The sequence below is a fragment of the Vitis vinifera genome, chromosome 17 (assembly GCF_030704535.1).
Source record: "Vitis vinifera cultivar Pinot Noir 40024 chromosome 17, ASM3070453v1".
Lineage (NCBI taxonomy): Eukaryota > Viridiplantae > Streptophyta > Magnoliopsida > Vitales > Vitaceae > Vitis > Vitis vinifera.
The window spans coordinates 4,164,238-4,179,071 of NC_081821.1; the positions used below are offsets into that span (position 1 = coordinate 4,164,238).

The window sequence follows — 14,834 nt, forward strand, 5'->3', positions numbered from 1 at the left end:
CGTGAAAACCACGACAACCAAGAATGATATCCACCCCCACCTACACGTGACCTGTTATCAACCCACAGTACGCGTGGCGCCATCTCAATCTTCTCGACTATTAATATTTGTAAAATATTCCACCGGCTCAGCCGCTTATCGGGAACAGAAAAATGAATGGCGGTGCGTGTACTGACCTGCACATACGGACACTGCCGCCGTGGCCAAATTCCGTAGCGGCTCCGTGGGCGGCTGTTGTGAGCTCACCTGCCACGTCCCAAGTTTTGGTCGACGTGGTGCCTTGCATGCGAAGTTTTCTGAGGGCCTGACTCACCGCTGTCTTACTTTCTCGTAACTCGTATACGCCGCAATTATTTCGGCGCCGTTTTCGTCGGTGGCTCTTAGATGCTCGGCTGGCTTGGCTTCTCTCCTCTGACTGTCTGCAAATCTGCTTTTACTTTTATTGGAAACAAAAAAAATTATTTCTAAAAATTATAATTAAATCTTCTTTCGTCAGATCAACTCATCTGACAATTAACCTAATAATTTAGTTTAAAATAATAAAATAAAGAAGAAAAAGTTATGAAAAAGACGTGTTTTGGTGTTGACCTCACAGGATTAAAAACCGTGAGAGAAGGGAAGGAAGAGGGTGGTTTAAGGTCACTGTAGATGGACACGTGGCATGGCAGGAGGCGGGCTCTGGGAAATAAGGTATTACGTGTTAGAAGCAGCATATTTGAATAATTGAAAGGCGTGGAATGGGTTTGGGCCGGATATTTTCTCATTAGGTGGGCCAATCTTGTAATGAAGATCTGTTTGGGGCCCACACAAAATGGAGATTGACACCTCACGCTTTGTGTTTTTGTGGTGGAAGTTTCAAGTTGTTGGGTGGTGTTGGGTTGCAGACTTGCAGTTGTGACAACATAGAATTTTGGGCCTTGCCTTTTATTTTACTCTAAATTTTGTGCATTTTCCATTAAATTTAAACGAAATATTTCTTTATAATATTTTTATTAATAGTTTTTTAGATTTTTAAAAAATTATCAAATATTTAATTTTAATAAAAAAAATTATCAAATATTGGAAAATAAATGATGTCGACTAAGGCCAACTCTCACTCTGTTCAAAATAAATAAACAAGTAAAATTAGGTTGAGGCCCTTCAGGGTCCTAATAGGCAAAAAATAGAAATATTAAAAGACAGAGGATTACGTTGCAAAATCCCAAATAATAAAAATAAAAGAAGAAGCCACATGGAATAGCAAAATGGGTGTGGGTCCAATACGGAGCGGACTTCAAAACCAGAAGTTAAATGTAATTAAATGGGGGAAGGAAAATCCGAGAGAGAAACAGTGGAAGAAAGAGGAGACAAAGAATTAAATAGAAAAGAATGAAAAAGTGGGACGTCCGTGATGGGGTTGTGAGCCTCCCCTCAACACGCGCCTGTCCACATCCCCTACTTTTTTATTCATTATTATTATTATTTTTTTAAATTTAAAATTTAAAATACCACCCACCCCAATTTCTCATTTCCCTCTCCGTATATAAAGAGAGCCTCTCTCTCCTCGCCTTCAACATCTGCCTGCTTCAAGCCCTTTGTTATTCATCTCCTACTCCACTCCAACTCTCCGACATCCTACATTTCGTGCCAATCTTCAATTTTCCCCCTCTTTCACTCCAACCAAACACCTCTTGCCTCATTTTTCTAACATCTTGTATCCCGTTTTCCTAGCATCCAAACACCTTGCGTCTTGTTTCTGTTCCTTTATTGTTATAAATTTTATGATGGACAACCCTGCAGAGTGGGCCAATAAGCGAGTTAGGGAGGAGGACTCAGATCCTGACTCGGTCGAGTCGAAGCGGATCCGAGTTGACCCGGACGAGTCGGATGGGCTGAACTCGCCGGAGGCGAAGCGGATCCAGGATGACCTCCTAGATATTCTTGAGGACTCGGACGCTGGTGACCCGGCGATTCTAGGGCTTGACTCGGTCATTAGGAGCTTTGAGGAGGAGATACTTGTGCCGCCGGCGGGTCTGGAGCTGGCGTCGGTTTGCGGCGATTCGCAGCCGGGGCTAGGGTACCTTTGGGAGGCTTCCGACGACGAGCTGGGCCTGCCGCCGACTGACGGAGCCTCCGGCGAGGAGAATAAGATCGAAGCTGCGGATTTGGAGGCCAATTCGTCTGGTTTCTTTGGGCATGGTGGTGACGTTTTCGGATTTGATGATGAGATTCCGAGTTACGATTCTTTCGAGTTTGGAATCGGTGGCGAGTTGGCTAGCCACAGCAACACCTCGGAGTTTTTGATGCTGGATGGACTGTTTGACTATTCAGATCAGAGATACGAACCGGCCGAATTCTCGGAGGTATCTTGGCAACATGAGTCGTTGCCGGCCGTCTAGATGTTTCGGAATTTTTCGGGGGCCGGAATAGTGCAGACACAGTGCATAGGAAGTTTGTAAATTTTAAGAAAAACAAATGTGAATTGAAAACTCAGACAGTAGAAATTCGTTAATTTAGACCACAACTATACCGATTGCCGATTGAGATTTGAGATGGACTCTTCCTTCCCAAATATTCAAAACAAAAAACATATCCTAAGTTTGGAGTATGTTATGGAGGATATTATTCAATGTCATTTAATTCTAATTTAACATTGTACTTATCTTCTACGCTATTCAACAAATACCATCTACCGCTAATATTAAATTGCGTAATAGCAAACATCCATGCCCTAAAGATTAATCAGTCTGGATGCTCTGAACCAATGGGTGAAGACTGAAGAGCCCGTTTTGGATCCACACGGAATTCTTTGCAGTGTGGTTGGAGTGATTTTTACTTTGGGCTTCCCCGTAACTTTTTTTTTAAAAAAAATAATAAATGGTTGAGAATGAGAATACATTTCGAATTTTTTGATTTTATCATATTTAAAAATAACTATACAATTACTAAACAGTCCCCCGCTCCCCTGAAATTTAAAAAAAAGTTGTTTGGGGTTAGTGGGATTTGATGCCTTAAGCTAAATAGGGACTTGGCTCCCTACCACTAGTCTGTAGTATGATATTATTTTGCCTCCCGAACTAAGTTCACATATATGCCCCGCCCCCTCAACGCCTCGTCAACTTGTTTTCTGGCTCCGCTAGTGTAGATGATAGACGCTAAAATATGGCAGGTAGCTCCCAGATGTACACCTTTGGAAAGGCTCACACCCTCTTAAGGATTTTACAAAATAAAAAATTATTATAAATTAAATTTATGATTAAAAAAGAAAAATTAAAAAGTATTTATAAAATAATATTAATATATGATATTTAAATTATTTTATATATTAAATATTTTAATTTGGATATTATTCAAAATAAGAGAAAATTTTATTTTTTAAATATAAAATATTGAAATATGAGATAATTTTTATTTTGAATATTAAAAATAATATATATTTTATATTATTTTTATTATTTATTTTGATCTCCATTATGAAACCGAATATATATATATATATATAAATCCTGAAAACATGTCATGATCTTCAGATAGAGAATAAACGAATTTGAGTCCATTTTGAACATGGTATGAATCTTTTAAGGTTGTGGAGGGCACCACCTTTTACTGAATTCTCTCTAACGATGGGAGCGGGAGAGAAACGGGTCTGTTCTTATTTCAAAATAATGTGATGAATTTGAACAGACACTTAGTATTTGGATTTATACCCTCATGCCTTATGACCATACCCTTTGGCTATTGGGCCTCATGAGTCTTAGGCCCATCATCTAAGGCCCGTGATGGTAATGGGCTCTACACATAAGGTGACCCATACTATGGAAAACCGATACAAAATAAATATCAAAAGGCGAATAACTTAGTCATATACCATTGCTAAATATGTGTGAGTCCATATCTTAGCAAATTTTTATTTATTTTTATAAATTAAATATAAATATAATATAATATAACATATCTCATTCGATTCATTATTTTAATATATCATATGATATATACATCTAAAAATATAATATCTTATTGAAAATCATATTTTACGATATATATTTTCTATTCAATTAGATATAATATTTTAAAATATACATATCTTATTCTGTATGATCGTATTACCGATTTTTCTTTTTATTGAAAAATCAAATCCTTCAAATAGAAGCTTAAGAATTAGTTTATCAAGAAAATAATTATGATTTTTTTAAGGATTTTTTTTATAAAGTATTTTTCTTTGAGCTTATAAAAAAAGTTATTAGATATCATAATTCTTGTTTACCCTTAAACATTTAACAATTCAATTAATAACACTAAACTTTTGGGCCCATGGGCGAGGGTTGAAATTTCAAGTGCCAACAATCTTTACACTCAAAATTCCTTAAAATTTTGAGGGAAAAAAATAGAGGAGAAAAGAAAATAGTAAGTAAAATAAAAAATTAAATTAATTTTTTTGAAAAAGATTTATATGTTATTTTAAATTTATTTAACATATATTAACCTATTCTATATAAAAATAAATAATTTTAAAAGATATAAAATTTTAATTAATTTAATTATATATTTTTCTATATTTTTGTAATAAAATCAAACATAATATATATAAAATAAAAATAATTTATTGCAACTTTAAAAAAAAATTATTTAAAAATTGGAGTTCTTGCCCAATTTGAAAAAGACAAAAATTATGATATTTTTGGAATTTAAAGGCAGTAATTTAATAAATTTTATTTTGAAGATATTATTCGGATTCTTCTCATCCACAGACGCACCTCCATAGTCTCCGTTCAAAACTCCGACGCCACACTCATGTCTCTCACTATAGCCGGAACCGCAGTAGCCAGGGGCGGCGTTGGCCTTACCACCACGAGCCCATCTACTCACCTCCCAATTCGCCGCCACTTTCTCCTTCCATCTCTCCCTTTCACTCTCATAACAACAACAACAACAACAAGATCAAGAACTTCCCACATAGTTTTCGCCAAGAAGCTCTCGTCCCGGACTGGAAGGTTCGACAGCAAGAATAGAAGGAGCGGCACAACAACCAAGGAAGGGCAGCAAGAACAGCGAGAAGAGGCTGAGATTAAAGAAATTGGCAGCACAGAGAATGTGGGTGTGGCTGATGGTGATGATGATGATGATGGGTATTTCTTGCCGGAGCTTCCCGGGGACAAGCCGGACTTCTGGGAGGGGCCTCAGTGGGATGCTCTCGGCTTCTTTGTTCAGTATTTGTGGGCTTTCGGCATTGTTTTTGCGGTACTCTCTTTACTGAATATCTGGCTTATTTATTTATTTTTATTTTTATTTTAAATTTTGTTATTTTCTGCAGTAGAGTATTAGTATCATAGAGATGAATGTGAGAAACTAAGGTCCTTATTGAGAATAGATTCATCAATGGAATCATAGTGTAAGGAAATTGCAGAGAATCTCTCTTTTTTTTTTCTTGCTTGGATGCTTCAGGAAAATGGGCAAAGAATGAATTATCAGGAAAATTAAGTGAACAACTTTATGTATTATCGAATACGGTTGTTTGTTATCCTAGAAAGTGAGGAGGATTGGAGAAAAAGAGATAAGAAATTTCTTTACGTATTACTTGGTAATGTCATCATTGCATAAAAATAATTTGGGAATTCCATTTATTTTTTATTGTAAATCTCGAGATTAGGATTAACTAGAGAAGTCCTTGAATCAAGGTATGAGTGCTTACTAGCACCCCAAGTGTGAGGAATCATTTCCTTCCAATCCACCATCTTTGCTTTTCCCCGCAATGTCAACCTCGTCGATCTTGTTGCATGTTTGGATGAACACTGATGATGCTTCCTATTTTATTGTAGGCGTCTAGGGTAGAGTGGAAGAACAATGTATGGATCACTGTGTATAAATTCTGTTTTCTACCAAGCGAAATAAGAAGTTTTTTTTTTTTGATTGGAACGAAATAAGAAGTATGGATGGGTGTAATTTGGGCAATAACCATGCTTGACAGAACTAAATGTTCTTACAGGCAATTTTTCCCATTGAATTGGAGAAAATTCTCATGCCATTACCTTGTCGATGTGAGCTACCCATAAGTTTCAAAGTTATGGGATGGAATGATGGATGGGTAGGATGGGGTTTAAGGAAGCGAAGCCAACAAATTTAGGAGGTGGTTTTTTGACAGTAAAACCTGCCCCATATGTTTATTTTTTTAGTTCATTGAAGAACATGTGTCTATTATTGTCGCATTGATGGGTTAACCCATCTTAGCCAGCCCTTAGTCCATGCAGTACTTTCTTCCTGAATAGAATCACTATTTACTTGTAGAGTCATTGATCTTTATTGTGTATCCTGATCGTCTTAGTCCTGTTCATTCCATCTTATCCTCAATTGGTGTTGTCTTTATCTACTCATGAAGGCATCTGGTTGAACAATTCTGATTGGAATGTCTAGGTCTCATGCCTGGCTTGCCAAGTTGTCATTCATACCATACTTTTCATCACAAGGAAAATCAATTTCACTGGAAGAGGAGTGAATCCCCTGCATGTAGAGTATACAAACTATAATAGGGGCAAGGATTAAAATCTAAAACCCTAAAAAGAGCCAGAAATGAAATTTTCTGAACTCTCCTCTAATATAGAGATCCTTGAGGTTTCATTTGGATCTTGGAAAGTTCAAGGAAATGGGAAAAAAATATGGAGTCCAAATTATGTTGTTCGGTTTACTGTGGAAAGTATGAAGAAAAACTAAATATAATGAAAACAAGTACCTATAGAACAAGAATTGCTGGGTGGAATGCGAGCATCCCTCCTCTGACATGCAAGTTTTTTTTTTTTTGATGAATAAAGAGCTCCTCTGAGATGACATCCCCTTTTGAACTTATTTTTATTTTCTTTTAATTTTTTTCTTTTATTTTTTTTCCCTCATGCTTTCTCTCAAACTTTCCAAGTTCCAAACAAAGCCTAAAGGAAAGAAGGGGGGGTGTAATTCTCAAGATTGGCATGTGTTGAAATCCGTGCAACAATTAATGGCGAAAAATAGAAAATCGAGAAAGAAGAACACAAAGATTTAACGTGGTTCGGCTAATGCCTACGTTCATGGGAACAGGGAAATAGGATTTTCACTATGTTCAAATTAGGATTACATAAAAGGGTACTTATATTAACCCTTATGAATGAAAATTCCAAAAATACCCCTGAACCACCCCCCAACCTATCGTTCACCCCACAACAAATATGAGCCACATACTACAACAATCTCCACCTTGGCGAATATTCACTCCGCCCTTAGGAGACAAGAAACATAGCTTATAACTCCACTTGGGACAATAGGTTGGGGTATCTCTCATCTAGCAACTGGAGACATTAATAAGTTCAAGCAATGCTTGAACTTTTCTGTGGTAACAGGCTTTGTCAACATGTCTGCTGCATTCTCAGAGGTGTGAACCTTCTCAAGTAACAGTTCACCAGAAGAGACCAATTCCCTGATCTTATGAAATCTCACATCTATGTGTTTGGTCCTTGCATGATACACCTGGTTCTTTGCCAAATAAATGGCACTTTGACTGTCACAATATAATTGAACTCCACCTTGCTGAATACCCAACTCCTTAACCAAACCTATAAGGCATAATGATTCCTTTGTAGCCTCAGCTATTGTCATATATTCTGACTCGGTAGTAGATAGTGCAACTAAAGACTATATCATAGAGTTCCAACAAATGGGTCACCCACCAAGAGTGAATACATAACCTGTGGTAGACCTCCTGTCATCCAAGTCTCCTGCATAGTCTGCATCAACATATCCTCTAACTGAAGGATCACTCTGTTGTTTGCTGAACATGATGTCATAGTCTGTAGTACCCCTTAAGTATCTAAAAATCCACTTGACTGCATCTCAATGCATTCTTCCCAAATTTGATAGAAACTTGCTCACTACACTAACAGCATGTGCCAAATCTGGTCTTGTACAAACCATAGCATACATCAAGCATCCCATTGCACTTGCATATGGAACCTTTGACATGTCTTTCACTTCATCATTTGTCTTTGGACATTGATTAGTAGACAACCTAAAATGGTTTGCCAAAGGTGTACTTACTGGTTTTGCATCATCCATGTTGAACCTCTCCAATACTCTCTTGACATAGCTAGACTGAGATAACCATAATCTCCCTGAAGCTCTATCCCTGTGAATCTCCATTCCAAGAATCTTCTTGCCTGCACCTAAGTCCTTCATGTCAAACTCCTTACTCAACAAGGACTTCAACTTATTGACCTCAACCATACTCTTTGCAGCAATTAACATGTCATCCACATAGATAGAAAAATAAATGATGAATCATCATCTAGGCTTTTTACATAAACATAGCAATCATACTCACATCTTTTGTAGCCAATCCTGATTATGTAGGAGTCAAAACGCTTGTACCACTACCTTGGAGACTACTTTAACCCATAAAGTGATTTCCTCAATTTACAGACCAAGTGTTCTTGTCTAGGTTGAATAAACCCTTCTGGCTGTACCATATAGACCAACTCCTCCAAATCACCATGAAGAAAAGCTGTCTTTACATCCATTTGTTCCAACTGCATGTCAAAATGTGCTACCAAACCCAACACTGTCCTGATGGAAGTGTGTTTGACCATGGGGGAGAAGATCTCATCATAGTCAACCCCTTTCCTCTGTGAGTAACCCTTTGCTATTAAACGAGCTTTGAACTTTTCACCATCTTTTTCTGAAACTGCTTCTTTCTTCTTGTACACCCATTTGCATCCTATTGCTCTCTTCCCCTCTAGAAGCTCCACCATATCCCATGTCTGGTTCTTATGCAAAGACTGAATCTCCTCCACCACAGCTCCCATCCATCTATTTTTCTCTTGGCTGTGTATTGCCTCTTGAAAGGTAGTAGGATCCCCGCTACTAGTAATCAATGCATAAGAAACCAAATCTTCAAAACCATACCTAGTAGGTGGCTTAGTAGTGCATCTGGGTCTGTCTATGACTATACTGTGATGTTGCTGATCTTCTGAACTAGACTTCCCTGCATTCCGAGCATGATCCTCTATATCATGGGTCTCTAATTCCACTTGTATCAATTACTCATTACTGTTGCAACTTTCTGGTTCTTGTTTCTCTCCTTTCTGAGTACACTGTAACATGGGTTTCTCATCAAAAACCACATCTCTACTGATCACCACCTTATTTGCCTTTGGATCCCAGAGTTTGAAACCTTTCACCCCTTTTTGATACCCCAGAAAGATACATTGTCTAGACTTCGCATCAAGCTTTGATCTCTCCTCATTAGGAATGTGCACATAGGTTGGGCACCCAAATACTCTCAAACCAGAGTAATCTACCGGATTGCCTGTCCATACCTCCTTTGCTACTTTCCCATCTAATACTACTTTGGGTGACCTGTTGATCAAGTAACATGCTATGTTCACTGCTTCTGGCCAAAATTTCTTTTCAAGGCCTGCATTCAATCTGAGACATCGAGTTCTTTCAGCTATTGTTCTGTTCATCCTTTTTGCTACACCATTCTGCTGTGGTGTCCTGCGTACTGTGAAGTGTCTCTTAATCCCATGCTGCTCACACAATTCCATAAACTTTGAATCTATATGCTTAGTACCATTATCTGACCTGAGACATTTTATCTTTCTCCCTGTCTGGTTTTCTACTTCAGCTTTCCACAACTTGAACTTGGCAAACGTTTCTGACTTGTGTCGCACGAAGTACACCCAAACCTTTCGTGAATAATCGTCAATAAAACTCACAAAATACATACTTCCTCCCAAAGATGCTACCGTTACTAGTCCCCAAACGTCTGTATGAACATAGTCAAGAACCCCCTCTGTCTTGTGTGTGGCTGTCTTGAACTGCACTTTATTTTGTTTCCCAAAAACACAATACTTGCAGAAATCAAGTTTACATGTTTTGATACCCCTTCAAAAGATTTCTCTTGTGAAGCTCCATCATCCCACGCTCACCCATATGCCCTAACTGCATATGCCACAAAACTGTACTGTCTGACTCAGACTTTGCGGTTGCAACTCCACTTACAATTGTGGTACCCAACAGTTTATAAATATTTCCTGCTAGTTTCTGCCCTTTCATCACTGTCATAGCACCTTTGCTCACCTTCATTACTCCACTTGTAGACTTGTAACTAAACCCGTTACAGTCTAAAGTCCCCAAAGAAATCAGATTCTTCCTTAAATCAGGTACATGTCTAACATCACACAACGTTCTAACAACACCATCAAACATTTTAATTCTGATATTCCCTATTCCAGCAACTTTACATGAAGCATCATTACCTAAACAGAACCAGAATTTACCGACCTGTATGTGTTAAACCAATCTTTATTGGGTGTCATATGATAAGAGCATGCTGAGTCCAGGATCCAAGAATCTGTAAGATGATCTAAACTGGATGAAACCAACAACATATCACCATCACCACTCTCTGAGTCTTTTTCTGCCACGACATTCGTAGACTTTGATGAACCCTTTTTATTTTCCGATACCGAGCCCCCTTTCTTTTTCTCTGGACAATCTCGTTTCATGTGCCCCTTTTTTCCGCACTTGTAACATTGTATGTCCTTTCTATTCCTGGATTTAGATCGAGATTTATTATTACTCGATTCACTCTGGAACTTGTTTCTCCCACATTCCTGATTACTCTTTGCCACAAGCCCTTCACCCTGAGAACTCTCATCATTGGCTTTCTTCCTCTAATTAAATCCTAAAAGAACGCTTGTGATCTCCTCCAAATCAAGAGTTTCTTTCCCCCACATCAGAGTTGTAACCAGATTTTCATACATAGAAGAAGCAGGAAGGGAATTCAGTAACATCAACGCCTTGTCTTCGTCTTCGAACTTCACATCAATTCGCTTCAAATCACTAATGATCTGATTGAACACGTTCATATGTTAGCTTAGATCTGAACTCTCTGCCATCTTAAGACCATACAGTTTCTGCTTAAGATACAACTTGTTTGTCAACGACTTAGACATATACCAACTTTCCAATTTCAACCAGATTGCCGCCGGCAATTCCTTATCCATGACATGGTACATCACGTCATCAGCTAAACAAAGTCTGATCGTTGCCGCAACCTTCGCTTCTAAATCCTTCCAATCCATGTTGTTCATTCCTTTTGGTTGCTTTCCGTATAACGCCTTCACCATACCTTGTTGCACTAACAGATCCTCAACCTTCCTCTGCCATAGGCCGAAATTCCTAGATCCATTGAACTTGACCATGTCGAACTTCGCAGAAGAAATCCCAGACATCAAACCTGGTGCTTTGATACCAATTGTTGAAATCCGTGCAACAATTAATGGCGAAAAATAGAAAATCGAGAAAGAAGAATACAAAGATTTAACGTGGTTCGGCTAATTGCCTACGTTCACAGGAATAGGGAAAGAGGATTTTCACTATGTTCAAATTAGGGTTACATAAAAGGGTATTTATATTAACCCTTAGGAATGAAAATTCCAAAAATACCCCTGAACCACCCCTCCAGCCTATTGTTCGCCCCACAACAAATATGAGCCACATACTACAATAGCATGCTTGGCCACCAACCCTAAAAGAATCCTTCCAACTAGACTAGAAGTGCCTGAAACAATCTATAGAGGAAAATGGCAAAGATCAAAAGGGACACAAAAAGAGACAAGGTGATCCATCAGTTTAACACTTATTCTTAATGTGTTGATATGGATTACTCACTTTCTTCTTGAATGTCTAGGTCTCATACCTGGCTTGCTAAGTTGTCATTCATACCATACTTTTCTTTACAAGGAAAATCAATTTCATTGGAAGACGAGTGAACCCGCTGCATGTAGAGTATACATACCATACTAGGGGCAAGGATTAAAATCTAAAACCCTAAAAAGAGCCAGAAATGAAATTCTCTAAACTCTCCGCTAATATAGAGATCCTTGAAATTTCATTTGGATCTTGGAAAGTTTGAGGAAATGGAAAAAAAATATGGAGTCCAAATTGTGTTGTTTATGTGGAAAGTACGAAGAAAAACTAAATATAATAAAAACAAGTGCCTATAGATTAAGAATTGCCAGGTGGCATGCCAGCAACCCTCCTCCGACATCCAAGTTGGAGAAGATATATGATTATAGTGGAAAAGATAGCATAACTTCCAATGACATTCCCCCTTTAAACTTATTTTTATTTTCCTTTAATTTTTCTCTCAAACTTTCCAAGTTCCAAACTAAGCCTAAAGGAAAGAAGCGGGTGTAACTCTCAAGATTGGCATGTTTGGCCACCTACCCGGAAAGGATCCTTCCAACTAGACTAGAAGTACCTGAAACAGTCCATAGAGGAAATGACAAAGATCAAAAGGGACACAAAAGGGACAAGGTGATCCATCGGTTTAACACTTATTCTTTGTGTGTTGATATGGATTACTTACTTTCTTCCACTCAACTGATTATTGTCAACATATTATCCCAAATGGGCCAAATTGGGGAGGACACATATACTGCAACCACAGGAGATACTTCTCAATAAATTTCCTCCACTATTCTGCTTCCACGTGATGGACTCCTCTTCTAATTGCTGCAATCGAGCTTAACAGACAAGGAAATTCTGGGCTTAAACTCCTAGGCATTTGGTGGCACTATGAAGCTGGGGTTCCAAATTTCCGTAGTCATTTTCCATGTTCCAGCTTTGCTTCAAAAGTTGTCTTGAATCTGAATATCCATAGTCATTTTTTTGGTGTAGCTTTGTTTAATTAAACTAGTGGGCTCACCTCCAAACCTTGAGCCTTCTTGGTTCATACACTGCATATGGATCAACCAAATATGTTGTAGTCTTTCCCAAACCATGATATATGTGCACCATCAATACTAGAACGAAGAAGGGAGATGAAACTAGAAGGCTAAATAATGTACATCTGATTAGGCTATCCTCACATGCTTCAACAACAAATATTATTCTGCTCTGCCAATCTTCCCTCAATATGCTTCATGGCAGGAAGAGCTTTTGCCAACGAATCATAATAGCAACAAGACAATGTAAACAATAATGCCAACAACTGCAACATCATTGTTGTGACAAGATTCTTTTACTATTTGAATATTTTATTCAATTATATCAGAAGGCATCATGCAAGAATGTTGGGAGTTTTTTTGTCAAGAAAAAGACAATCAAAGAAGTAAAATAGAAGGGCTGGGAATTTGCAAAACTTTAGAAATCTGAGGTAATCCAAATCACATTCCATAATTGTTGGGGCTTTCGATGGGCAAGAATACTTGTTGCTATATGTTTATTGATGGAACAATGAGTCTCAATTTGCTAAAAGTAAAGCTAGGGAAATTCAGCATGTAGATTTGAAATGGTGTGCAAATTTCGCTTTAACACATTTTTAGATTTGTTGCCTTCAATTTACACTATGGAGATGGTTTCCTGATGATTTTGAAGGTTAATTTTTAACCTCTCCCTTTTTTATTTTTGGTCTTAACAGTTGATTGCATGTGGGATTGCTGTTGTTACATACAATGAGGGGGCAACAGATTTCAAAAAGACTCCTGTCTACCAGGAATCAGTCCAATCTCGAGATCTTTTAGAAGAACCAGAGACGTCTAACTCAGATGTTTTTGAGTCCAACCCAACTGAGGAGGCTCCTAGTTTGGAATAGCCAGTCCATATAGAAGAATGATTACATCTGGGATATGGTAAATTATTGCAAAGAAATTTTACATCCTGAGGGCATTACACTCAATTTATAAGGTAATGTTTCTGTTTATATGCCAGAACTTCCTTTCTCAAATGTAATTTTACTATTTTGTGAGATGTTGATACAGAAAGATTTCTTAGTAAGTAATGAGTTCACAAGAAAATTTCTGAATGCGGAAGACATGCATGGCTTTGATTGTCTCTGCTACTCACATAGTTCACAAGCTTTGTTGTCAGTTTACATTATCTGACTCAATACTGGAAATATCTGATGAAAGTTAAAGCCAGTATAAACCAGAACACCTTGTATTGGATGGCAGGCAGGTGTTGTGTTGTATCTTTCTTTCTGGATAAATACTGCATTCTTGGAGAAGTGAAAATATCTGGTAAGTTTCATTTGGAGGATATTTTCTGGTTTTGGTGAAAGTTGGAGGATCATACCAAATGTGGTTTTTTTGGGGCAATCCACAATAAACAGCAAAGCAATAATACTTGGTAGAAAATCTTTCAGGCCTTTAGCTAGTAAGACAAAGGGCAGAGAACAAATTGATCCCTTGTAAGTTTTCCTGTAGCATATATTTATAGTTCTACAAAGCTAATTGCACTAAATGTAAGTATAATCACTTTCTTAGTTTACCTATATAATTTTAAAATGGATATAGTTTCTACTATGTTAAGTTACATTATTGGTTTCATTCGAGAATATGATCTTGGTTGAATATTTTGTAATCAATGCAATAAACATATCGAGAATATATTATTTTCATGTTGTAATTACAAATCTATGTAAGGTTAGGTTATTGGATAATCATCGCATTTTCTACAAATAAATGATTTAGATTGCTTGCACTTTTGTCCAATATTCGGTTATTACTCATGTCTGATGTTTCTAGGAATCATTAAAAATATTTTTGTGACTGATCAGAACTAAGTTGCTTCTCTCCTTTGGGTTTCAAAAAATTAGAACCATGTGGGTAGGATATTTTTTACCTTCAAATTCAGTCTGAACTTGTGGTCATCTAGGATTTTGAAATCCATATCAATTCACACGATGTGGTCAAATGGGCTTGATCATAGAATAAGTATTTCAACTATAAAGTGAATAACAAATTAAATTTTGCTTCTTATTTTGACCATTTTTTGTTCAAATTATTTCTCAAGGATTTTGTTTAAGAATGTGTACTGTAGGAATTGTGTTT

At 37.4% G+C, this 14,834-nt stretch overlaps 2 protein-coding genes across 2 annotated transcripts; both read left to right on the forward strand.

The window, feature by feature from the left end:
* Positions 1-1,466: 1,466 nt before the first annotated feature.
* On the forward strand, positions 1,467-2,641 carry LOC100255921 (uncharacterized). Its single transcript, XM_002276463.5, has one exon. The coding sequence runs from the start codon at positions 1,761-1,763 to the stop codon at positions 2,376-2,378; it is 618 nt and encodes a 205-aa protein (XP_002276499.1). The 5' UTR covers positions 1,467-1,760; the 3' UTR covers positions 2,379-2,641.
* Positions 2,642-4,447: 1,806 nt separating this feature from the next.
* LOC100261000 (uncharacterized) lies at positions 4,448-13,807 on the forward strand. Its single transcript, XM_002276392.4, has 2 exons — positions 4,448-5,217; positions 13,424-13,807. Exons 1-2 carry the CDS (start codon positions 4,771-4,773, stop codon positions 13,595-13,597), a joined length of 621 nt encoding a protein of 206 aa, XP_002276428.1. The 5' UTR covers positions 4,448-4,770; the 3' UTR covers positions 13,598-13,807.
* The last annotated feature ends 1,027 nt before the right edge of the window (positions 13,808-14,834 follow it).